Source organism: Scyliorhinus canicula, chromosome 2 (assembly GCF_902713615.1).
Source record: "Scyliorhinus canicula chromosome 2, sScyCan1.1, whole genome shotgun sequence".
NCBI lineage: Eukaryota > Metazoa > Chordata > Chondrichthyes > Carcharhiniformes > Scyliorhinidae > Scyliorhinus > Scyliorhinus canicula.
The window spans coordinates 283,279,359-283,302,731 of record NC_052147.1 but is presented as its reverse complement, the minus strand read 5'-3'; the positions used below and the strand labels follow the sequence as shown (position 1 = coordinate 283,302,731).

Below are 23,373 nucleotides of genomic sequence, written 5' to 3'. Positions count from 1 at the left end.
ACACCATCCTGACTTAGAACCACAATTGCCGTTCCTTCACTGTCAAAATCCTGGAACTCCTTAACAGGTTGCAGAGGTTCAAGAGAGGGGCAACTCACCATCACCTTCTCGAGGGAGTTTAGGGTTGGGTAATAAATGATGGTTCTGCCAGCGCCTCCCACACTCTGGCAATGAAGGTCACACTGACTTGGCCAAGGTTGCTATTCCACCCCTTACCCCGGTCTGTATACCACTTGGGATTCCCGATGAAATCTTTGACATCCTGGACGATTTTCTCGGAGATTCCTTTCTCCAGCACGACGGAATTGAGGGGGCGCCTGCGGCGCGGGAATCCAAACGGCCGCCACTCCGCTCCCATTGCCGTGTACATCACAGTTTTCCCTTCTTGCTGTTTGAGGGCCAGGCCCTTTGCTGGGGAGAACAGAACAGAAACAAAAAGGCCAGGTGAAGCTGCCCATCAAATATTACTGAGCAAACAGCAGCCCACTCTCTTCCCTCTGCCTCCTTATAGAATCTTACAGCACAGATGGGTGTCCATTTGGCCCATCCTGGCTGTGCTGGTTCTTTGAAAGAGTTATCCAGTTAATCCTTCTCTCCTGCTCTTTCCCCAGAGCCGTGCAATTATTTTCCCTTCAAATATTTCTCCATATCCCTTTGGAAAGTTCCTGCTGAATCTGTTTCCACCGCCCTTCCAGATCACAGCAACTCGCTGGGTAAAACAATTCTCCTTATCCCCCCTCCTCTGGTTCTCTTGCCGATTGATCTGTCTCCTCTGGTCACCCAGCCTCCTTATTTACTCCAACAAAACACCTCATCGTATTGAACGCCTCGATTAAATCTCCTCTTAACCTTCTCTGCTCCCAGGGGAACAATCCCAGCTTCTCCAGTCTCTCCACATTCCCTGAAGTCCCTCATCATAGAATTTACAGTGCAGAAGGAGGCCACTCGGCCCATCGAGTCCATACCGGCTCTTGGAAAGAGCACCGTACCCAAGGTCCACACCTCCACCCTGCCCCATAACCCAGTAACCCCACCCAACACTGAGGGCAATTTTGGACACTAAGGGCAATTTATCATGGCCAATCCACCTACCTCATCCCAGGAAACATTCAAGTAAATCTCCCGTTGCCCCCTCTCCGAGGCCCTGACATCCTTCCTGAACTGTGGGACCCAGAATTGAACACAATCCCCCAGCTGGGGGCTATCCGGTGATTTTTAAAGATTAAACATAGATTTCGTGCTTTTGTACCTCAGCCCTCCATCAGCAGCGACACCAGTATCCCAGAGAACTTTTTATAAAACTCCGCGGGGTACCCATCCGGTCCCAGGGCTTTACCCGACTGCATGGCCTTCAGCCCATCTGCTATCTCTTCTCACCCGATTGGGGCCTCCAGCCCTTCTACCAAGTCTTCATCAATCTTCGGGAACCTCAGCCCTCCTAAGAATTGCCTCATCGTCTCCAGCCCAGCTGGGGGTTCCGACTCATACAGCCTGCTGTAGAATTCCTCGAACGCCTTATTGACCCCAGCTGAATCTCCAACCAGGTTCTCATCTATGTCCCTACTTTCCCAAACTCCCAGGCCGCCTCCCGCTTTCTAAGCTGCTGCGTAAGCATTCTGCTGGCCTTCTCTCCATATTCATAGATCGCCCCCCTCGACTTTCTCAGCTGCTCCACCACCTTCCCTGTAGTTAACAAGCTGAACTCCGCCTTGTAGCCTCCATCGTTCCCTTAGAAGCCGTGCCTCTGGGGTCTGCGCATACCTCCTATCGATCTGTAGTGTTTCCTTTATCACTCGGTCCGTCTCTGCTCTGTCTGCCTTCTCCCGATGGGCCCGTATCGCAATCAGCTCCCCTCTGATCACCGCCTTCAGCACCTCCCAGGCCACCGCAGGCGAAACTTCCCCCGTGTCGTTGACTTCCAGATAGTTCTGGATACATTTCGTCAGCCGCCCACACACCTCCTCATCCGTTAACAGTCCAACATCCAGGCCACCCTCCTTGCTCACCTGTAAGTCAACCCAGTGCGGGGCATGATCCGAGACTGTAATCGCTGAGTACTCAGTGTCCACTACCCCCGTCAGTAAAGCCATGTTCAGGATAAACAGTCAATCCGGGAGTACACTTTATGCACGTGTGAGTAGAAAGAGAACTCCTTCACTTTCGGCCGCCCAAATCGCCATGGGTCCACCTCCCCCCCCATCTGCTCCATAAACCCCTTTAGCTCCTTTTCCATTGCTGGCACCCGGCCTGTCCTTGAGCTAGACCGGTCTAGCCCTGGGTCAATGACTGTGTTGAAGTCCCGTCCCCCCCCCGATGACCAGCTTATGCGAATCCAGGTCTGGGATCTTCCCCAAACATCCTCCTTATGAACTCCACATCATCCCAATTTGGCGCGTACACATTCACGTGTACCACTGGCAGTCCCTCCAGCTTTCCACTGACCATAATGTACCGACCACCCACGTCTGCAACTATTCTTCCCGCTTCGAATGACACTCGCTTATTAATCAGGATCGCGACCCCTCTAGTCTTCGAGTCCAGCCCTGAGTGGAAATCCTGTCCGACCCATCCCTTCCTTAGTCTGACTTGGTCTGTTACTCTAAGGTGCCCCCCCCCCCCCTCCCTCCCAGTTACAGCACTATACGCACATCCCGCTCCAACAAGCATACCATCTGCTCACCCCCCACTGCGCTTCCATGAGCTAGCCTGCCCAGCTAGTTTGGTGGCCCCCGCCTATGGTGCCAGATATTTTCCCACCTATTGCTCCCCCCCCCCGCTCCAACACACATATGCAAACGTAAACAATCCCAACCCAATTGCCCAAAAGAAAAACACAAAGAAAATCAAAAAGAAGATCCAACATCTAACATTCACACCTCCATCCCCCATCAGTGCAAATGCAAATTTTAACTCAAGCAGCTCGTCCACAGACCCCAACTCAATACAAAAGGCATTGCAAATAACATCCAAAGACAAAAACTTGTCTTTTTTTTAAATAACTAAAAAGAAGGGCAGCACGGTGGCCTAGTGGTTAGCACAACCGCCTCACGGCGCTGAGGTCCCAGGTTCGATCCCGGCTCTGGGTCACTGTCCGTGTGGAGTTTGCACATTCTCCCCGTGTCTGCGTGGGTTTCGCCCCCACAACCCAAAAAAATGTGCAGAGTAGGTGGATTGGCCACGCTAAATTGCCCCTTAATTGGAAAAAAATAATTGGGTAATCTAAATTTATAAAAAAAAAAAAAAATAACTAAAAAGAAGAGAAAGAAAAACAAAACCACATGAACACTGCAGCAAAGTTCAGTCCAAACACCTCAGTCCGCTACCAGCCCTTTCTTTCTCGCAAAGTCTATCGCTTCCTCGGGCGGCTCTTCGTGTGTAACCGAAAGACGGGCCAGGTACAGTAGTCCAAACTTTACCTTCTTCTTAAAAAGGGTCGATTTAGGGCAGCACGGTGGCCTAGTGGTTAGCACAACCGCCTCACGGCGCTAAGGTCCCAGGTTCGATCCCGGCTCTGGGTCACTGTCCGTGTGGAGTTTGCACATTCTCCCCGTGTCTGCGTGGGTTTCGCCCCCACAACCCAAAAATGTGCAGAGTAGGTGAATTGGCCACGCTAAATTGCCCCTTAATTGGGAAAAATAATTGGGTAATCTAAATTTATTTAAAAAAGGGTCGATTTTATCTGGTTGAACCCCGCTCTTCTGGCCACGTCCGCGCTTAGATCCTGATATATACGCAGGACACTGTTTTCCCATTTGCAGCTCCACGTCTGCCTGGCCCACCTTAAAAGACGCTCCTTGTCCAGGTACCTGAGGAATCTCACCACTATTGCTCTCGGGGGTCACCTACAAGCGGCTTCCTCGCTAGCGCTCTGTGCACCCTGTCCACCTCCAAGGGTCGGGTGAACGTCCCCTCCCCCAGTAGCTTCTCAAACATAGCCGCTATGTATGCCCCTGTGTCCGCTCCCTCAGACCCCTCCAGGAGACCCACGATTCTCAGGTTCTGCCGGTGGGACCTGTTCTCTAGAACCTCCACCTTCTCCTGGAGCCTTTTCTTTTTTTTATAAATGTTTTTATTCAGTTTTCATATTTTATATTGAACAAATTACAAATTGTTAGGAGAGAAAAAAAAAAAAACAAACACGCAAAAATTAACATACATATTTACAGGTAAGCATCTTCGTAGTAGTAACTGCGCCCCCCCCCCCCCCCCCCCCCCCCCCCCCCCCCCCCCCCCCCCCCCCCCCTCAACATGTTTATTTAGTTTGGTTTTGGGCCTTAGCTAGCCATCGAACCCCCGTAACGAACCTGTAGCCCCCCCCCCTCCCGCTACCTTCCCCCGACTATTCTTCCTCTTGTACATTGGCCACAAATAGGTCCCGGAACAGTTGCATGAATGGCTCCCACGTTCTGTGGAAGCCGTCGTCCGACCCTCGGATGGCAAATTTGATTTTCTCCATTTGGAGAGATTCCGAGAGGTCGGACAGCCAGTCCGCAGCTCTGGGCGGTGCTGCTGACCGCCAGCCAAACAGGATTCTACGGCGGGCGATCAGGGAGGCAAAGGCAAGGGCGTCCGCCCTCCTCCCCAGGAATAGATCTGGCTGTTCTGAAACCCCGAAGACCGCCACTATCGGGCATGGCTCCACCCTCACTCCCACCACTTTGGACATAACCTCGAAGAAGGCTGTCCAGTACTCCACGAGTCTGGGGCAAGACCAGAACATGTGGGCGTGGTTGGCTGGGCCTCTTTGGCACCGTTCACATCTGTCTTCCACCTCCGGGAAGAACCTACTCATACGGGTTCTTGTTAAGTGGGCTCTATGTACCACTTTTAGTTGCGTCAGGCTGAGCCTTGCGCACGTGGAGGTGGAGTTGACCCTATGCAGTGCTTCGCTCCAGAGTCCCCACCCTATCTCCATCCCCAGGTCGTCCTCCCATTTCCTCCTTGTTGCGTCCAGTACGGTGTCGTCCCTATCTACCAGTCGGTCATACATGTCACTACAGTTCCCTTTCTCTAGGATACTTGCGTCCAGTAGGTCTTCCAATAGTGTCTGTCGTGGCGGTTGTGGGTACGTCCTTGTCTCCTTTCGTAGGAAGTTTTTGAGCTGCAGGTACCGTAGCTCGTTCCCCCCAGCTAGCTGAAATTTCTCTGTCAGTTCGTCCAGTGTTGCGATCCTGTCGTCCGTGTATAGGTCCCTGACTGTCAGTGTCCCCCCGTCCTGCCTCCACCTTTTGAAGGTGGCGTCAGTCAGTGCTGGTGTGAACCTATGGTTGTTGCAGATGGGAGCCCTGTTCGACATTTGGTCAGGCCAAGTTGCTGCCGCAGTTGGTTCCAGGATTGGAGGGTGGCTGTCACCACTGGGCTGCTGGAGTGTTTTTGGGTGGGGATGGGAGTGCTGCCGTGGCGAGGGCCCGGAGGGAGGTTCCCATGCAGGAGGCCTCCTCCGCACGCACCCACTCAGCTTCTGGCTCCTGGATCCATCCCCTTACTCGCTCGGCTGTTGCTGCCCAGTGGTAGAATTGTAGATTCGGGAGGGCTAACCCTCCCCTGGTTTTTGTTTTTTGTAAGACCTTCTTTGGGATCCTAGCATTTTTACCCCCCCATACGAACGCCATGATGAGTTTGTCTGGAGCCTTTTCTGCTGGTCTCTCGGCATCTCCACCTCCAACTCCATTGGTGCTTGGTGTTCCTCATGCTCAGTCAGTGCCTTCTCCACTTTCTGGATCGCCCTAGGGAGTGGGCCTAGTTGGGTGCTCTTTTGGAGTTTGTCTTCCGTTTGTTGGTAGAGGGTGGGACAGTTAAAGTGGGTAATAGATATTAGCTGGTCGTTAACCAGTTGCATTTACTGCATATTTCATGGTGGTCCTGGTTATAAATAATCAGTAATTGTGATTCAACTTACAAACCTAGTGACTGGAATTATTGGGCAGCCAAGGGGCCAAAGATGGGCAGCACAGTAGCTCAGTGGTTAGCACTGTGGCTTCACATCTCCAGGTTCGATTCCCGGCTTGGGTCACTGTCTGTGCGGAGTCTGCACGTTCTCCCCGTGTCTGCGTGGGTTTCCTCCGGGTGCTCCGGTTTCCTCCCACAAGTCCCGAAAGACGTGCTTGTTTGATGAATTGGACATTCTGAATTCTCCCTCAGTGTACCCAAACAGGCGCCGGAATGTGGCAACTAGGGGCTTTTCATAGTAACTTCATTGCAGAGTTAATGTAAGCCTACTTGTGACAATAATAACGATATTACTATCAGAATTATTGGTTAATTCACTTGTGTTGTAACTCTTGCATCTTGACAAATACATGAATAGGATGGGAATAGAGGGATACGGACCCCAGAAATGTAGAAGGTTGTAGTTTAGACGGGCAGCATGGTCGGCGCAGGCTTGGAGGGCCGAGGGGCCTGTTCCTGTGCTGTACTTTTCTTTGTTCCAGGGTCTGTGGGGCTGGAATTGACCGTGCACTAGCCCAGGGTGTCGTAACAGCGTGTACGGCGACCGCTGTTCTTGGAAGGGCTTTACGATGCTTCAAAGTTCAACTTATACACTGCAATCTACGGTGAGTCTATAGGTCAGTGTCCACCGGGGAGTAAGTTGCTGACAGGTGGGGAACTCGGGGACCTTCAGGAAAAGAGCGGAGAAAAACTTACAGTAAGCTAGAACATAGAACAGTACAGCACAGAACAGGCCCTTCGGCCCTCGATGTTGTGCCGAGCAATGATCACCCTACTCAAACCCACGCATCCACCCTATACCCGTAACCCAACAACCCCCCCCTTAACCTTACTTTTATTAGGACACTACGGGCAATTTAGCATGGCCAATCCACCTAACCCGCACATCTTTGGACTGTGGGAGGAAACCGGAGCACCCGGAGGAAACCCACGCACACACGGGGAGAACGTGCAGACTCCACACAGACAGTGACCCAGCTGGGAATCGAACCTGGGACCCTGGAGCTGTGAAGCATTTATGCTAACCACCATGCTACCCTGCTGCCCCAGACAAGCCCTGTGACAAGCTAGAAACGTGCAATGTTATAAAAGAAACTTGTACCTTCACTCAGAATATCAAAGAAGATCTGGCGGTTGCTGCCCAGCGAGGTCAGCGTAACCGTCTCCCATGGGGTGCCCGTGTGCAGGTCAATCATCTGCTTCTCCCGGTTTCTCTCGACCCTAAGCCACTTGGTGTTGTACCTATGGAAATATCGGCACATTGTGAACATCCAGAATTACCGGGCTTTCCGAAACAGTGAGGCTGCGTAATTCTGAGTCATTGTTTCCAAACAACGAGACAGTCTCAGAACCGGAATCTCCAATAGGAGCCGATCTGTGGAAAGGTGTCTACAACCGTAGGGACAGGATCTCTGCTTCACCCTGACTTCCCCATCAAACACTCCCAGGACAGGTACAGCACGGGGTTAGATACAGAGTAAAGCTCCCTCTACACTGTCCCCATCAAACACTCCCAGGACAGGTACAGCTCGGGGTTAGATACAGAGTAAAGCTCCCTCTACACTGTCCCCATCAAACACTCCCAGGACAGGTACAGCAGGGGGTTAGATACAGAGTAAAGCTCCCTCTACACTGTCCCCATCAAACACTCCCAGGACAGGTACAGCACGGGGTTAGATACAGAGTAAAGCTCTCTCTACACTGTCCCCATCAAACACTCCCAGGACAGGTACAGCACGGGGTTAGATACAGAGTAAAGCTCCCACTACACCGTCCCCATCAAATACTCCCAGGACAGGGACAGCACGGGGTTAGATACAGAGTAAAGCTCCCTCCGCACTGTCCCCATCAAACACTCCCAGGACAGGTACAGCACGGGGTTAGATACAGAGTAAAGCTCCCTCCGCACTGTCCCCATCAAACACTCCCAGGACAGGTACAGCACGGGGTTAGATACAGAGTAAAGCTCCCTCTACACCGTCCCATCAAACACTCCCAGGACAGGTACAGCACGGGGTTAGATACAGAGTAAAGCTCCCTCTACACTGTCCCCATCAAACACTCCCAGGACAGGTACAGCATGGGGTTAGATACAGAGTAAAGCTCCCTCTACACTGTCCCCATCAAACACTCCCAGGACAGGTACAGCACGGGGTTAGATACAGAGTAAAGCTCCCCTCACACTGTCCCCATCAAACACTTCCAGGACAGGTACAGCACGGGGTTAGATACAGAGTAAATCTCCCTCTACCCTGTCCCCATCAAACACTCCCAGGAGAGGTACAGCACGGGGTTAGATACAGAGTAAAGCTCCCTCTACACTGTCCCCATCAAACACTCCCAGGACAGGTACAGCACGGGGTTAGATACAGAGTAAAGCTCCCTCTACACTGTCCCCATCAAACACTCCCAGGACAGGTACAGCACAGGCAAAGGTACAGAGTAAAGCTCCCTCTACACTGTCCCCATGAAACACTCCAAGGACAGGTACTGGTAAATTTGAGATTTAAAGAAGAGACGTACAAATTAGCAATAAAAGCAATAGCCCCGGAGATTGGGAACAGTTTAAAATTCAGCAAAGGTGGACCAAGGGATTGAGTAAGAAGGGGAATATACAATATGAAAGTTAGCTAGTGGGGAACATAAAAACTGACTCAACATCGAGGGCCGAAGGGCCTGTACTGCGCTGTAATGTTCTATGTTCCCTTACAGTCAGAAACGGGGTAATTCGTAACAGGGAACAAAGAAATGGCTGTGGATCCTTTGCTTCTGTCTTCACAAAGGCAGGCATGAATAATGAATCAGATGTTCTGAGAAAGACAAGTTTTCGTGAGGAGCTGAAGGAAATTAGCATTAGCACAGAAATGGTTTGGAGGAAATTAATGGGATTGAAGATGGACAAATGTCCTTCATGGGCCTGACAATCTGCATCTCAGAGTACTTAAGGAAGCGGTCCTGGAAATAGTAGATCTATTGGTCGCCATTTTCCAAAATTCTTTGGACTGTGGAATGTTTCCGACAGATTGGAGGGTAGCGAATGTAACCCTGCTGTTCAAAAAGGAAGGTGGAGAGAAAGCAGAGAATTATAGAGCAATGAGCCTAATGTCGTTAGTAGGTAAATTGCTAGAGTCCATTATTAAGGATTTCATAGCTCAGCATTTGGAATATGGATAATCAGACAAAGTCAGCATGGATTTATGAAAGGGTATTCATGCTTTGAAGAACAGGGCGGCACGGTGGAGCAGTGGGTTAGCACTGCTGGCTCACGGCGCCGAGGACCTGGGTTCGATTCCAGCTCTGGGTCACTGTCCGTGTGTCTGCGTGGGTCTCACCCCCACAACCCAAAGATGTGCAGGTTAGATGAATTGGCCACGTTAAATTGCCCCTTAATTGGAAAATAAATTTGGGTACTCTAAATTTATTTTAAAAAAATAATTATTTGAAGATGTAACTAGTAGAGTTGACCAGGGAGAACCGGTGGATGTGGTGCTATATAAATGATCTGCAGGCAGGGACAGAGTGTAACATAGCAACATTTGTAGATTGCACATATCAGGCAGTGAAGAGATGTAAGCCGGGATTCTCGGCCTGGTTGGAGAATACCCGGGGGGACGCGAGTATCGCGCCCGCCGCCGGCTTCCCCATTCTCCGCCGCCAATTCTCGGGCGCCCGCAGGATTCCCGCCACGCCAGTCGGGGGTCGTTGACAGTGGCCTCCCCGGCGATTCTCCAGGCCCCAATGGGCCCAGTGGCTGACGGGTTTGGCAGAGTCCCGCCGGTGTGGATTACTCAGATCCCACATGGCGGGTCCTGGAAGGTGAGTCTGTGGGGGCCGTCCTGGAGGGGGCTGGGTGGGGGGGGGAGCCGGCCCCCACTATGTCCTGGCCCGCGGTCGGGGCCTACCAATCGGCGGACAGGCTGGTTCCGTGGGGGCCTATTTTACTCCGCGCCGGGCCCCTGTAAGGCTCTACCATATTGTCCGGGGGCCGGTGCGGAGAAGGGAACCCTTGGACATGCGCGGAAATATGCTGGCTGTAGCGCGTATGCGTGGAAATACGCCGGCCGTTCCGCGCATGTGCGAACTCGCGCGGGCTGTTCCACGCCGGCTGGAGCTGCGGGGACCACTCCGGCACCAACCTAGCCCCCTAGGAAGGGGAGCATTCCCCAGTATCGGGGACTGTTGAAGTCGGAGTGGTTGGTGCTGCTTTTCACGCCGGCGTGCGGACATAGTCCCATTATTGGAGAATCCCACCCTTAGATGTTTACAGACTGATTATAGATAGGCTAGGTGATTGGGCCAAAAGTTGGCAGATGGAGTTTAATGTGGATAAGTGTGAGGTTATCCATTTTGGTGGAAAAAAGGGGAAAGGCAAATTATTATCTAAATAGAAAACAGATTCAAGATGCATCTGGGTGGGGCAGCACGGTGGCGCAGTGGGTTAGCCCTGTTGCCTCACGGCACCGACGTCCCAGGCTCGATCCCGGCTCTGGGTGACTGTCCGTGTGGAGTTTGCACATTCTTCCTGTGTCTGCGTGGGTTTCACCCCCACAACCCAAAGATGTGCAGCACAGGTGGATTGGCCACGCTAAATTGCCCCTTAACTAGGAAAAAAAATGAATTGGGCACACTAAATTTTTTTAAAAGATGCATCTGGGCAGAGGGATCTGGGGTCTTTGTTCATGAATGGCAGAAAGTCAGTATGCAGGTACAGCCAGTGATTAATAAGGCAAATGGATTGTTAGCGTTTATTGCAAAAGGACGGGAGTATTAAAGTAGAGAAGTGTTGTTGCAATTGTATAGGGTGTTGGTGAGACCACATCTGGAGTATTGTGTCCAGTTTTGGTCTCCTTATTTGAGGAAGGATGTGGTGGCATTGGAGGCAGTTCAGAGGAGGGTCACCAGATTGATTCTGGGGATGAAAGGGTTAATGTATGAGGAGACATTAAACAGTTTGGGCTTATACTCGCTGGAGTTCAGAAGGATGAGATAGTATTTTATACACCTCGATCAGATCCAAAGAGGAATTGATAAAAAAAACGGAGACCAAATCTTCCACCTTGTGGGGCAACCGAGAACGAGAGGTCACGGATATAGGTTGACAGGCAGTAGATTTAAAACTGAGATGGGTTGGTGCCCGTACCGCTGGGGGTAGTGCCCATACCGTTGGGGGTAGTGCCCGTACCGCTGGGGGTACTGCCCTTACCGCTGGGGGTGGTGCCCTTACCGTTGGGGGTACTGCCCGTACCGCTGGGGGTGGTGCCCGTACCGTTGGGGGTGGTGCCCGTACCGTTGGGGGTGGTGCCCGTACCGTTGGGGGTACTGCCCGTACCGTTGGGGGTGGTGCCCTTACCGCTGGGGGTAGTGCCCTTACCGCTGGGGGTGGTGCCGCTGGGGGTGGTGCCCGTACCCCTGGGGGTAGTGCCCGTACCGTTGGGGGTAGTGCCCGTACCGTTGGGGGTAGTGCTCGTACCGTTGGGGGTAGTGCCCGTACCGCTGGGGGTAGTGCCCGTACCGTTGGGGGTGGTGCCCGTACCGCTGGGGGTGGTGCCCGTACCGCTGGGGGTGGTGCCCGTACCGCTGGGGGTGGTGCCCGTACCGCTGGGGGTGTTGCCCGTACCGCTGGGGGTGTTGCCCGTACCGCTGGGGGTGGTGCCCGTACCGCTGGGGGTGGTGCCCGTACCGCTGGGGGTGTTGCCCGTACCGCTGGGGGTGGTGCCCGTACCGCTGGGGGTGGTGCCCGTACCGCTGGGGGTGTTGCCCGTACCGCTGGGGGTGGTGCCCGTACCGTTGGGGGTAGTGCCCGTACCGCTGGGGGTCGTGCCCGTACCGTTGGGGGTACTGCCCGTACCGCTGGGGGTGGTGCCCGTACCGCTGGGGGTAGTGCCCGTACCGTTGGGGGTCGTGCCCGTACCGTTGGGGGTAGTGCCCGTACCGCTGGGGGTAGTGCCCGTACCGCTGGGGGTAGTGCCCGTACCGCTGGGGGTGGTGCCCGTACCGCTGGGGGTAGTGCCCGTACCGCTGGGGGTAGTGCCCGTACCGTTGGGGGTCGTGCCCGTACCGTTGGGGGTCGTGCCCGTACCGTTGGGGGTAGTGCCCGTACCGCTGGGGGTACTGCCCGTACCGCTGGGGGTGGTGCCCGTACCGTTGGGGGTAGTGCCCGTACCGCTGGGGCTAGTGCCCGTACCATTGGGGGTCGTGCCCGTACCGTTGGGGGTAGTGCCCGTACCGTTGGGGGTCGTGCCCGTACCGTTGGGGGTGGTGCCCGTACCGTTGGGGGTGGTGCCCGTACCGTTGGGGGTGGTGCCCGTACCCCTGGGGGTAGTGCCCGTACCGCTGGGGGTAGTGCCCGTACCGTTGGGGGTCGTGCCCGTACCGTTGGGGGTGGTGCCCGTACCGCTGGGGGTGGTGCCCGTACCGTTAGGGGTGGTGCCCGTACCGTTGGGGGTCGTGCCCGTACCGCTGGGGGTAGTGCCCGTACCCCTGGGGGTGGTGCCCGTACCGCTGGGGTTGGTGCCGCTGGGGGTAGTGCCCGTACCGCTGGGGGTCGTGCCCGTACCGCTGGGGGTAGTGCCCGTACCGTTGGGGGTGGTGCCCGTACCGTTGGGGGTGGTGCCCGTACCGCTGGGGGTAGTGCCCGTACCGCTGGGGGTAGTGCCCGTACCGTTGGGGGTAGTGCCCGTACCGCTGGGGGTGGTGCCCGTACCGCTGGGGGTAGTGCCCGTACCGCTGGGGGTGGTGCCCGTACCGTTGGGGTGGTGCCCGTACCGCTGGGGGTCGTGCCCGTACCGCTGGGGGTAGTGCCCGTACCGCTGGGGGTAGTGCCCGTACCGTTGGGGGTGGTGCCCGTACCGCTGGGGGTAGTGCCCGTACCGTTGGGGATGGTGCCCGTACCGTTGGGGGTAGTGCCCGTACCATTGGGGGTGGTGCCCGTACCGTTGGGGGTAGTGCCCGTACCGTTGGGGGTGGTGCCCGTACCGCTGGGGGTAGTGCCCGTACCGCTGGGGGTAGTGCCCGTACCGCTGGGGGTGGTGCCCGTACCGCTGGGGGTGGTGCCCGTACCGCTGGGGGTAGTGCCCGTACCGCTGGGGGTGGTGTCCGTACCGTTGGGGGTAGTGTCCGTACCGTTGGGGGTAGTGTCCGTACCGTTGGGGGTAGTGCCCGTACCGCTGGGGGTAGTGTCCGTACCGTTGGGGGTAGTGCCCGTACCGTTGGGGGTAGTGTCCGTACCGTTGGGGGTAGTGTCCGTACCGTTGGGGGTAGTGTCCGTACCGTTGGGGGTAGTGTCCATACCGTTGGGGGTAGTGTCCGTACCGTTGGGGGTAGTGTCCGTACCGTTGGGGGTAGTGCCCGTACCGTTGGGGGTAGTGTCCGTACCGTTGGGGGCAGTGCCCGTACCGCTGGGGGTAGTGCCCGTACCGCTGGGGGTAGTGCCCGTACCGCTGGGGGTAGTGCCCGTACCGCTGGGGGTAGTGCCCGTACCGCTGGGGGTAGTGCCCGTACCGTTGGGGGTGGTGCCCGTACCGCTGGGGGTAGTGCCCGTACCGTTGGGGGTGGTGTCCGTACCGTTGGGGGTAGTGCCCGTACCGCTGGGGGTACTGCCCGTACCGTTGGGGGTGGTGCCCGTACCGGTGGGGGTGGTGCCCGTACCGTTGGGGGTAGTGCCCGTACCGCTGGGGGTGGTGCCGCTGGGGGTGGTGCCCGTACCGTTGGGGTGGTGTCCGTACCGTTGGGGGTGGTGCCCGTACCGGTGGGGGTGGTGCCCGTACCGTTGGAGGTAGTGCCCGTACCGTTGGGGTAGTGCCCGTACCGTTGGGGTGGTGTCCGTACCGTTGGGGGTAGTGTCCGTACCGCTGGGGGTGGTGCCCGTGCCGCTGGGGGTGGTGTCCGTACCGCTGGGGGCAGTGCCCGTACCGTTGGGGTGGTGCCCGTACCGCTGGGGGTAGTGCCCGTACCGCTGGGGGTGGTGCCCATACCGTTGGGGGTAGTGCCCGTACCATTGGGGGTGGTGCCCGTACCGTTGGGGGTAGTGCCCGTACCGCTGGGGGTGGTGCCCGTACCGCTGGGGGTGGTGCCCGTACCGTTGGGGGTGGTGCCCGTACCGTTGGGGGTGGTGCCGCTGGGGGTGGTGCCCATACCCCTGGGGGTAGTGCCCGTACCGTTGGGGGTAGTGCTCGTACCGTTGGGGGTGGTGCCCGTACCGCTGGGGGTGGTGCCCATACCCCTGGGGGTGGTGCCCGTACCGTTGGGGGTAGTGCCCGTACCCCTGGGGGTGGTGCCCGTACCCCTGGGGGTAGTGCCCGTACCGTTGGGGGTAGTGCCCGTACCGTTGGGGTGGTGCCCGTACCGTTGGGGGTACTGCCCGTACCGTTGGGGGTGGTGCCCGTACCATTGGGGGTGGTGCCCGTACCATTGGGGGTCGTGCCCGTACCGCTGGGGGTAGTGCCCGTACCATTGGGGGTGGTGCCCGTACCACTGGGGGTGGTGCCCGTACCGTTGGGGGTACTGCCCGTACCGTTGGGGGTGGTGCCCGTACCGCTGGGGGTAGTGCCCGTACCATTGGGGGTCGTGCCCGTACCGCTGGGGGTAGTGCCCGTACCATTGGGGGTCGTGCCCGTACCGTTGGGGGTAGTGCCCGTACCATTGGGGGTCGTGCCCGTACCGCTGGGGGTGGTGCCCGTACCACTGGGGGTGGTGCCCGTACCGTTGGGGGTACTGCCCGTACCGCTGGGGGTGGTGCCCGTACCGCTGGGGGTAGTGCCCGTACCATTGGGGGTAGTGCCCGTACCGCTGGGGGTGTTGCCCGTACCACTGGGGGTGGTGCCCGTACCGTTGGGGGTACTGCCCGTACCGTTGGGGGTGGTGCCCGTACCGCTGGGGGTACTGCCCGTACCGCTGGGGGTACTGCCCTTACCGCTGGGGGTACTGCCCGTACCGCTGGGGGTAGTGCCCGTACCGTTGGGGGTGGTGCCCGTACCGCTGGGGGTACTGCCCGTACCGCTGGGGGTAGTGCTCGTACCGTTGGGGGTGGTGCCCGTACCGTTGGGGGTAGTGCCCGTACCGTTGGGGGTGGTGCCCGTACCGTTGGGGGTACTGCCCGTACCGTTGGGGGTGGTGCCCGTACCCCTGGGGGTAGTGCCCGTACCGTTGGGGGTAGTGCCCGTACCGTTGGGGGTGGTGCCCGTACCCCTGGGGGTGGTGCCCGTACCGCTGGGGGTGGTGCCCGTACCGCTGGGGGTGGTGCCTGTACCCCTGGGGGTAGTGCCCATACCGCTGGGGGTGGTGCCCATACCGCTGGGGGTGGTGCCCGTACCGTTGGGGGTAGTGCCCGTACCGTTGGGGGTAGTGCCCGTACCGCTGGGGGTGGTGCCCATACCGCTGGGGGTGGTGCCGCTGGGGGTGTTGCCCGTACCGTTGGGGGTGGTGCCCGTACCGTTGGGGGTGGTGCCCGTACCGTTGTGGGTGGTGCCCGTACCGTTGGGGGTGGTGCCCGTACCGTTGGGGATGGTGCCCGTACCCCTGGGGGTGGTGCCCGTACCGTTGGGGGTAGTGCCCGTACCGCTGGGGGTGGTGCCCGTACCGCTGGGGGTGGTGCCCGTACCGCTGGGGGTAGTGCCCGTACCGCTGGGGGTGGTGCCCGTACCGTTGGGGGTGGTGCCCGTACCGTTGGGGATGGTGCCCGTACCCCTGGGGGTGGTGCCCGTACCGTTGGGGGTAGTGCCCGTACCGTTGGGGATGGTGCCCGTACCCCTGGGGGTAGTGCCCGTACCGTTGGGGGTAGTGCCCGTACCGCTGGGGGTGGTGCCCGTACCGCTGGGGGTGGTGCCCGTACCGCTGGGGGTGGTGCCGTTGGGGGTACTGCCCGTACCGCTGGGGGTACTGCCCGTACCGCTGGGGGTGGTGCCGCTGGGGGTGGTGCCCGTACCGCTGGGGGTGGTGCCGTTGGGGGTGGTGCCCGTACCGTTGGGGGTGGTGCCCGTACCGCTGGGGGTGGTGCCCGTACCGTTGGGGGTGGTGCCCGTACCGCTGGGGGTGGTGCCCGTACCGCTGGGGGTAGTGCCCGTACCGTTGGGGGTAGTGCCCGTACCCCTGGGGGTGGTGCCCGTACCCCTGGGGGTGGTGCCCGTACCGCTGGGGGTACTGCCCGTACCGTTGGGGGTAGTGCCCGTACCGTTGGGGTGGTGCCCGTACCGTTGGGGGTACTGCCCGTACCGCTGGGGTTGGTGCTGCTGGGGGTGGTGCCCGTGCCGCTGGGGGTGGTGCTGCTGGGGGTGGTGCCCGTACCGTTGGGGTGGTGCCCGTACCGTTGGGGGTAGTGCCCGTACCGTTGGGGGTAGTGCCCGTACCGCTGGGGGTGGTGCCCGTACCGCTGGGGGTGGTGCTGCTGGGGGTGGTGCCCGTACCGCTGGGGGTGGTGCCCGTACCGCTGGGGGTGGTGCCCTTAACACTGGATCAGAAGCTCTGGGTTCAAGCCCAACGTGTGGACTTGTTGCCCAGGGAAAGTTGATAACGTGGCTGAATGGGCTGATAGCTCGGGAATCCTTGCACCACTTCCCCACTATTCCTCAAGGCAAAGAAGTGTCTGTGTGTGTCAAATCAACTGAGGGAATGATGGGATCTGAGGCAAGTGTGGGAAGGCAGGCTTGATCATATTCAATGGCAGAACAGGCTGGAGGTTCCAAATGGCCTACAGCTATACTTCAACAAGCACTGTTTTGCACCCTAGCCATCCTGTGCTGCTTTGGGCATCAGTGCTTATGAACACGGCTGACATGGCTGGCAGCTACTGCATATAGGACTCAGACTGATGGCGGCCTTTCAGCCAGAGATCCCCGGGCTAGACTGAGCGCCACATCCCAGACGTGAAAAGAGTGCTTGTTGCCATACTCACCAGATGAAGTGGTTTCCTGGACTGGGAACAAAGGAGAAGGTGGTACTGATCCTGCCACTTTCGTGCTGGAAGTAGGAAGTCTCGACACTGAGGTGCTGTGTCCGTTTCGCCTGGTGTGTGATCCAGTTGAGCAGCCAGTGGTAGCTCTTGTCTCGACTAGTCACCTCCAGCGTGATCATACAGTGCCTCCTGAAAGCGACCATCCCAAACTGTGCCCCCTTGCGAGCAAGCGCCAGCGCTGTGCCCACCCCAACCAGCCCAAAACCCGCTCCAAAGTAGGGGTTGTCCTTCAGGGTCAAAATAAAGTCCGACAACGGCATCTTTTACCAGTTCACCAGTGCCTCAGGTACATGATGTAGGCGGCAAGATCTGCACAAGAGAATACAACAGCAAACACTCAGCTACAATGTAACCCAGCTGTGAGCATAAGAGTCTGTATTATATAGGAATTACCCCTGTGCATGTATGATACTAGAAACAGCTACTGATCACTCACATCAATTAATAATAATACCCTTTTATTGTCACAAGTTACTGTGAAAACCCCTAGTCGCCACATTCCAGCGCCTATTCGGTTAAGCTGGTACGGGAATTGAACCCGCGCTGCTGACCTCGTTCTGCATCATAAACCAGCTGTCTAGTCCACTGAGCTAAACCAGCCCAAATTACATGTTGATTACTGCCTGTGAATAATCCCCAGCCTTTGACTTAAGCACCATATCAGGGGATCAAGGTTTATGGGGATAAGGCAGGAGAATGGGGATGAGACAATAGCAGTCATGATTGAATGGCGGAGCAGACTCGATGGGCCGAGCGGCCTAATTCTGCTCCTATGTCTTATGGTCTCTTCACCAGGAACCAATGGACACTGTGTTTCGCAGTGAGTCAAGGCATCGAGAATGGAGGAAGGGTACAGAATACAAAGGAAGAACTTCATATCGGGGACAGGTACACTCATGTGGAAACCAGAATAGGGCAGATACATTGAGGATATGGAGATAGTGGGGGCAGATACACGGATGATATAGGAAAAGAGAGGCAAATACACTGAGGATATAAAGAGGGGACAGATTCACTGAGGATATGGCAAAAGGGGGGCAGATACACTGTACAAAACTTTGTTTAGGCCACAGCTGGAGCACCGTGTGCAATTCTGGTCACCACATTATAGGAAGGATGTGATTGCACCGGAGGGGGTGCAGAGGCGATTCATCAGCATGTTACCTGGGCTGGAGTGTTTGAGCTATGATGAGAGCTGGATAGGCTTAGGTTGTTTTCTTTGGAACAAAGAAGGTGGCGAGGGGACCTGATTGAGGCGTACAAGATTATGAAGGGCATAGACAGAGTGGATAGGGAGCAGCTGTTCCCTTCAGTTGAAGGGTCAATAATGAAAGGGCATAATTTTAAAGTAAGGGTGGGAGGTTTAGAGGGTATTTGAGGAAACCTAGAGGGCAGTGAGAGTCTGGAATGTGCGGCCTGGGAGGGTAGGAGAGGCAGAAAACCGCACAACCTTTAAAACGTGCGTGGACGAGCACTTGAAAGGTCAGAACATTCAAGGCCCTGGGCCAAGTGCTGGGAAGTGGGATTAGTGCAGATTTAGTGTAGTTTTTTGGTGCGGACCCGATGGGCTGCAGGGCCTCTTCTGTACTGTATGACTCTGTGACACTGAATGCATGGGGATCGAAGGGGCAGATACTGAGACACCCCCCTGACGGTGCCCACTCTGAGCTCTGGAAAAGATTTGGATCTTCTCTCATACATGGCCTCCAAATTCTTGGGACTTCTGAACCTCAAAATGATACTTAGACCCAGCAACTATCTCTGATCTGCTGTTCTGTTGTTTATATCTTAACATAATTTTCATCAGCTCACAGCCATTCCCTCGCTGTTGCTTTGCGAGGGGCTTAAATCTACCGCTGAGCTGTGACTGGCCATTGGTTCCACATACTAACTCAGCTGGGAAAATGTCCAACCTCTGGACCTTATGGTGTCCTCCAACTTCACAATCAGTCTCGCCTCACCTTCCACCTTTTGGTCCATAGCCGTATGGGTTACAGCATCTCCAGTGCAGATTCAATTAATTTACCCCTTGAATCCCTTCTAATCTTTCCCCCAATTTAGTTAAAATCTATGCCCCCCCCCCCCCCCCCACCCCACCCACCCCACCCCACCCATGAGGGTAACACAATGGTTAGCACTGTTGCTTCACAGCGCCAAGGTCCCAGGTTCGATTCCCAGCTTGGGTCACTGTCTGTGCAGAGTCTGCATTTTCTCCCCGAATCTGCGTGGGTTTCCTCCGGGTGCTCCGGTTTCCTCCCACAAGTCCTGAAAGACGTGCTGTTAGGTAATTTGGATATTCTGAATTCTCCCTGTGTACCCGAACAGACGCCGGAATGTGTCGACTAGGGGATTTTCCCAGTAACTTCATTGCAGGGTTAATGTAAGCCTACTTGTGACAATGATAATTATGATTCTGCTAACGTGCACGAAGGCCCTCACATTGCTTCACTGTGCCCCCCCCCCCCGACTTCATCTGTTACTGAAACCCTCGAGTCAGCCGTCACTACCCTGTGAAGCGACCCCAGCCTGAAACACAGCCGCCCAGTCCCTGCCGCAAACTCCCCTCCCTCACCCAACCTGCCACCCCCCTCCCCTCTCTCCCTACCCCCCCTCCCCTCTCTCCCTACCCCCCCTCCCTACCCCCTCTCCCTACACCCCCCCCCTCCCTACCCCCTCTCCCTACACCCCCCCCTCCCTACCCCCTCTCCCTACACCCCCCCCCTCCCTACCCCCTCTCCCTACACCCCCCCCCCCCCTACCCCCTCTCCCTACACCCCCCCCCCTACACCCCCACCCTCTCAATCATTCGCCCCAAATGCCTCCCCCTGTGGGACAGGGTTTATTGGGGATCCATTGATGTGAGGCAGCCTGGCTGAGGTGCTACATGAATGTAAGTTGTTGTTGTCGGGGGGGGGGGTAGCCGGGGGCTGATTAGCGGGTGAAACACTTCCAATGGGACTCTTCCTCCGGTCAATGAGCAGCGTTTACACACTCACATTTACACACTCGCGCCATTTGCACGCTGTCCGGTTTCCACACTCACTTCTGATCCCTCCTGTACTTCCGGTCCGCCGGCTCTGCTCCTCCGGCCGCCGCTCGCGGTCCTGCGGTCGGTTCCGCCCCCAAAACGCAGACCCTTCAGAGCCAGACTGGGAGAGAGAGAGACAGAGACAGACTCTCCCCCCCCCCCCCCCCCCTCTGTCCACCCCCTCAGGCACCCACTCACCTGTCACCCCCTCCACTCCCTCACCTGCCACCCCCTCCACTCCCTCACCTGTCACCCCCTCCACTCCCTCACCTGTCACCCCCTCCACTCCCTCACCTGTCACCCCCTCCACTCCCTCACCTGTCACCCCCTCCACTCCCTCACCCCCCTCACCCCCTCCACTCCCTCACCCCCTCCACTCCCTCACCCCCTGTCCACTCCCCCCACCCCTGTCCACTCCTTTAATCCCTCCACCCTTGTCCACTCCCCCACCCCTCTCCACCTCTGTCCACTCCCTCACTATCACAGGTGAGGGAGTGGAGGAGGCAGCACGGTAGCATTGTGGATAGCACAATCGCTTCACAGCTCCAGGGTCCCAGGTTCGATTCCGGCTTGGGTCACTGTCTGCGTGGAGTCTGCACATCCTCCCCGTGTGTGCGTGGGTTTAGATGTACAGGTTAGGTGGATTGGCCATGATAAATTGCCCTTAGTGTCCAAAATTGCCCTTTGTGTTGGGTGGGGTTACTGGGTTATGGGGATAGGGTGGAGGTGTTAACCTTGGGTAGGGTGCTCTTTCCAGGAGCCGGTGCAGACTCGATGGGCCGAATGGCCTCCTTCTGCACTGTAAATTCTATGTAAAAAAAATCTCAGCACGTCCCCAAAGCCCTTCCTCACCAACCAGTTCATTGTTGCTCAATGCAGTCAGTGGAGCAGCCAATCTGTGCACAGCAAGCTCCCACACACAGCAATGTGATGATGACTGGATCTTATTTGGCTTTTGTGATGCCGGTCGATGGAAAATATCTTGGAATGGACAGGGGGGAGAACGTCCCCCTTTTCTTCCAAAATAGTGACTGGGATATTTTGTAACCCCCCCCTATTAGGGCAGATAGGGCCTCACGTATACGTTCCCTCATTACCGCACTGGCGAGTGTCAGCGTAGATTTATCGTGCTCAATTCACGATGTGAACTTTTAAAATCTGTCAGATGTCACACAATCTTTTTTTACCTGGAGAACAGCAAATTCATGGTGCTCCGGGAATGGAAGTTGTCTGGATTGAGACACGTAGAAAATCATGGCGGATTGATATGGAGTTTCCTCGAGGGAAGTGTAGAAAGGAGGTTGCCTCCATTCAGCCTGGGTTACAGTGTGACCTAGCAAGACAGGGCAGGTTCAATGGATCATCTGGGCTCCATTCAAAGTTCCAGATTTTCACTCCCCTTTTTCGGAGATAGTGGTCCCTGATGTCACTCCTGAATGGACTTACTCTAATTGTAAGGTTATTCCACCCTTATTGTGGAATGCCCCGCCCACCCCCGCTGTTATGGACCAGCGTTTAGAAAACACCAAAGTATATGAAATGAAATGGAAATCGCTTATTGTCACAAGTTGGCTTCAAATGAAGTTACTGTGAAAAGCCCCTAGTCGCCACATTCCGGCGCCTGTTCGGGGAGGCTGGTACGGGAGTTCACCTGACCTCTACCTGTTTATTGGTTTTGGTTATGATGAGCACAAGAGCCTGTCTTTCAGATGTTATTCAACAGAGCTCTTAAGCACTTTTAATCAAATAACAAGCTTTATCCTACAAATCTAGTTAATATTTGTATAAACACACACAGTAAGAATTTTTATCAACTACAAACATAAAGACCCCACACATCTACAGTAATCTGTGTATAACCCTTAATGAATTCCCCTTAACTGTTCCAATTCAATAACAAAATGCAAGAAAACCAGAAATCTTTTTAAAGGTGTGGCCCAGCACATGGCATTCTAACTGGTATAAGACTTGTTTTTTTTTTAAAATAATTTTTATTGGAATTTTTTGAAAAATATATATCAATAGAACAATAATAACAATAACAATAATAAACACCCCCCGGCACCCATAACAACGCATATAACAAACCCCCCCCCCCCAGCCCCCCCAAACCCAATAAACAACAAAATAAATTAACAATAAGCAAATTAACTTAAACACTATCCCCCTAAGACCCCCCCCCCCCTTTCCCCCCCTCCCCCCCCCCCCGGGTTGCTGCTGCTGCTGACCTAGTTCCTTATCGTTGAGCCAGAAAGTCGAGGAAAGGCTGCCACCTCCTAAAGAACCCTTGTACCGACCCCCTCAGGGCGAATTTGACCCTCTCCAGCTGAATGAATCCCACCATGTCATTAATCCAGGTCTCCACGCTTGGAGGTCTCGCATCTTTCCATTGCAAAAAGATCCTCCGCCGGGCTACTAGGGACTCAAAGGCCAAAACATCGGCCTCTTTCGCCTCCAGCACTCCCGGCTCCACCCGAACCCCAAAAATCGCGAGTCCCCAGCCTGGCTTGACCCTGGATCCTACCACCCTCGACACCGTCCTCGCCACCCCCTTCCAGAACTCCTCCAGTGCCGGGCATGCCCAGAACATATGGGCATGGTTCGCTGGACTCCCTGAACACCTGACACACCTGTCATCGCCCCCAAAGAACCTACTCATCCTAGACCCGGACATGTGGGCCCGGTGCAGCACCTTGAGCTGGATGAGGCTAAGCCTCGCACATGAAGAGGAGGAGTTCACCCTCTCCAGGGCGTCCGCCCATGTCCCCTCCTCAATCTGCTCCCCTAGCTCCACCTCCCACTTAGCCTTCAGCTCCTCTACCGACGCCTCCCCCACCTCCTGCATCACCTGGTAGATGTCAGACACCTTCCCATCCCCGACCCACACCCCCGAAAGCACCCTATCCCTTACCCCCCGCGGGGGCAGCGAAGGGAACCCCTCCACCTGCCGCCTAGCAAACGCCTTGACCTGAAGGTATCTGAACATATTCCCCGGGGCGAGCTCAAACTTCTCCTCCAGTTCACCCAGGCTCGCAAACCTCCCGTCAATGAACAGGTCTCCCAACTTCCTAATGCCCGCCCTGTGCCACCCCAGGAACCTGCCATCCATGTTCCCTGGGACAAACCGGTGGTTTCCCCGCAGCGGGGCCTCCACTGAGCCCCCCACTTCCCCCCTGTGTCGCCTCCACTGCCCCCAAATTTTGAGGGTAGCCGCCACCACCGGGCTCGTAGTGTACCTCGTTGGAGGGAGCGGCAACGGCGCCGTTACCAGTGCCTTCAGGCTCGTGCCTCCACAGGACACCATCTCCATCCGTTTCCATGCTGCCCCCTCCCTATCCATTACCCACTTACGTACCATCGAGACATTAGCCGCCCAATAGTAGCCAGAAAGGTTGGGCAGCGCCAGCCCCCCTCTATCCCTGCCCCACTCCAAAAAGACCCTCCTTAC

General features: G+C 56.2%; 1 protein-coding gene across 3 annotated transcripts in view; it reads right to left on the bottom strand.

The window, feature by feature from the left end:
* Positions 1-20,033, bottom strand: part of LOC119962206 (mitochondrial chaperone BCS1) — a 33,575-nt gene extending 13,542 nt beyond the window's left edge. Inside the window, exons 1-4 of one of the 3 annotated variants that reach the window (XM_038790171.1) lie at positions 19,941-20,033; positions 16,838-17,206; positions 7,052-7,191; positions 217-411 (exon numbers count right to left, since the gene is read on the bottom strand). In XM_038790171.1, coding sequence (XP_038646099.1) covers positions 217-411; positions 7,052-7,191; positions 16,838-17,157 — 655 coding nt within the window. In that variant the 5' untranslated portion in view covers positions 17,158-17,206; positions 19,941-20,033. Of the gene's footprint in view, positions 1-216; positions 412-7,051; positions 7,192-16,837; positions 17,207-19,893 lie in introns of all 3 variants that reach the window. The other 2 variants (XM_038790170.1, XM_038790172.1) reach the window with 2 other exon arrangements.
* Between the last annotated feature and the right edge of the window lie 3,340 nt (positions 20,034-23,373).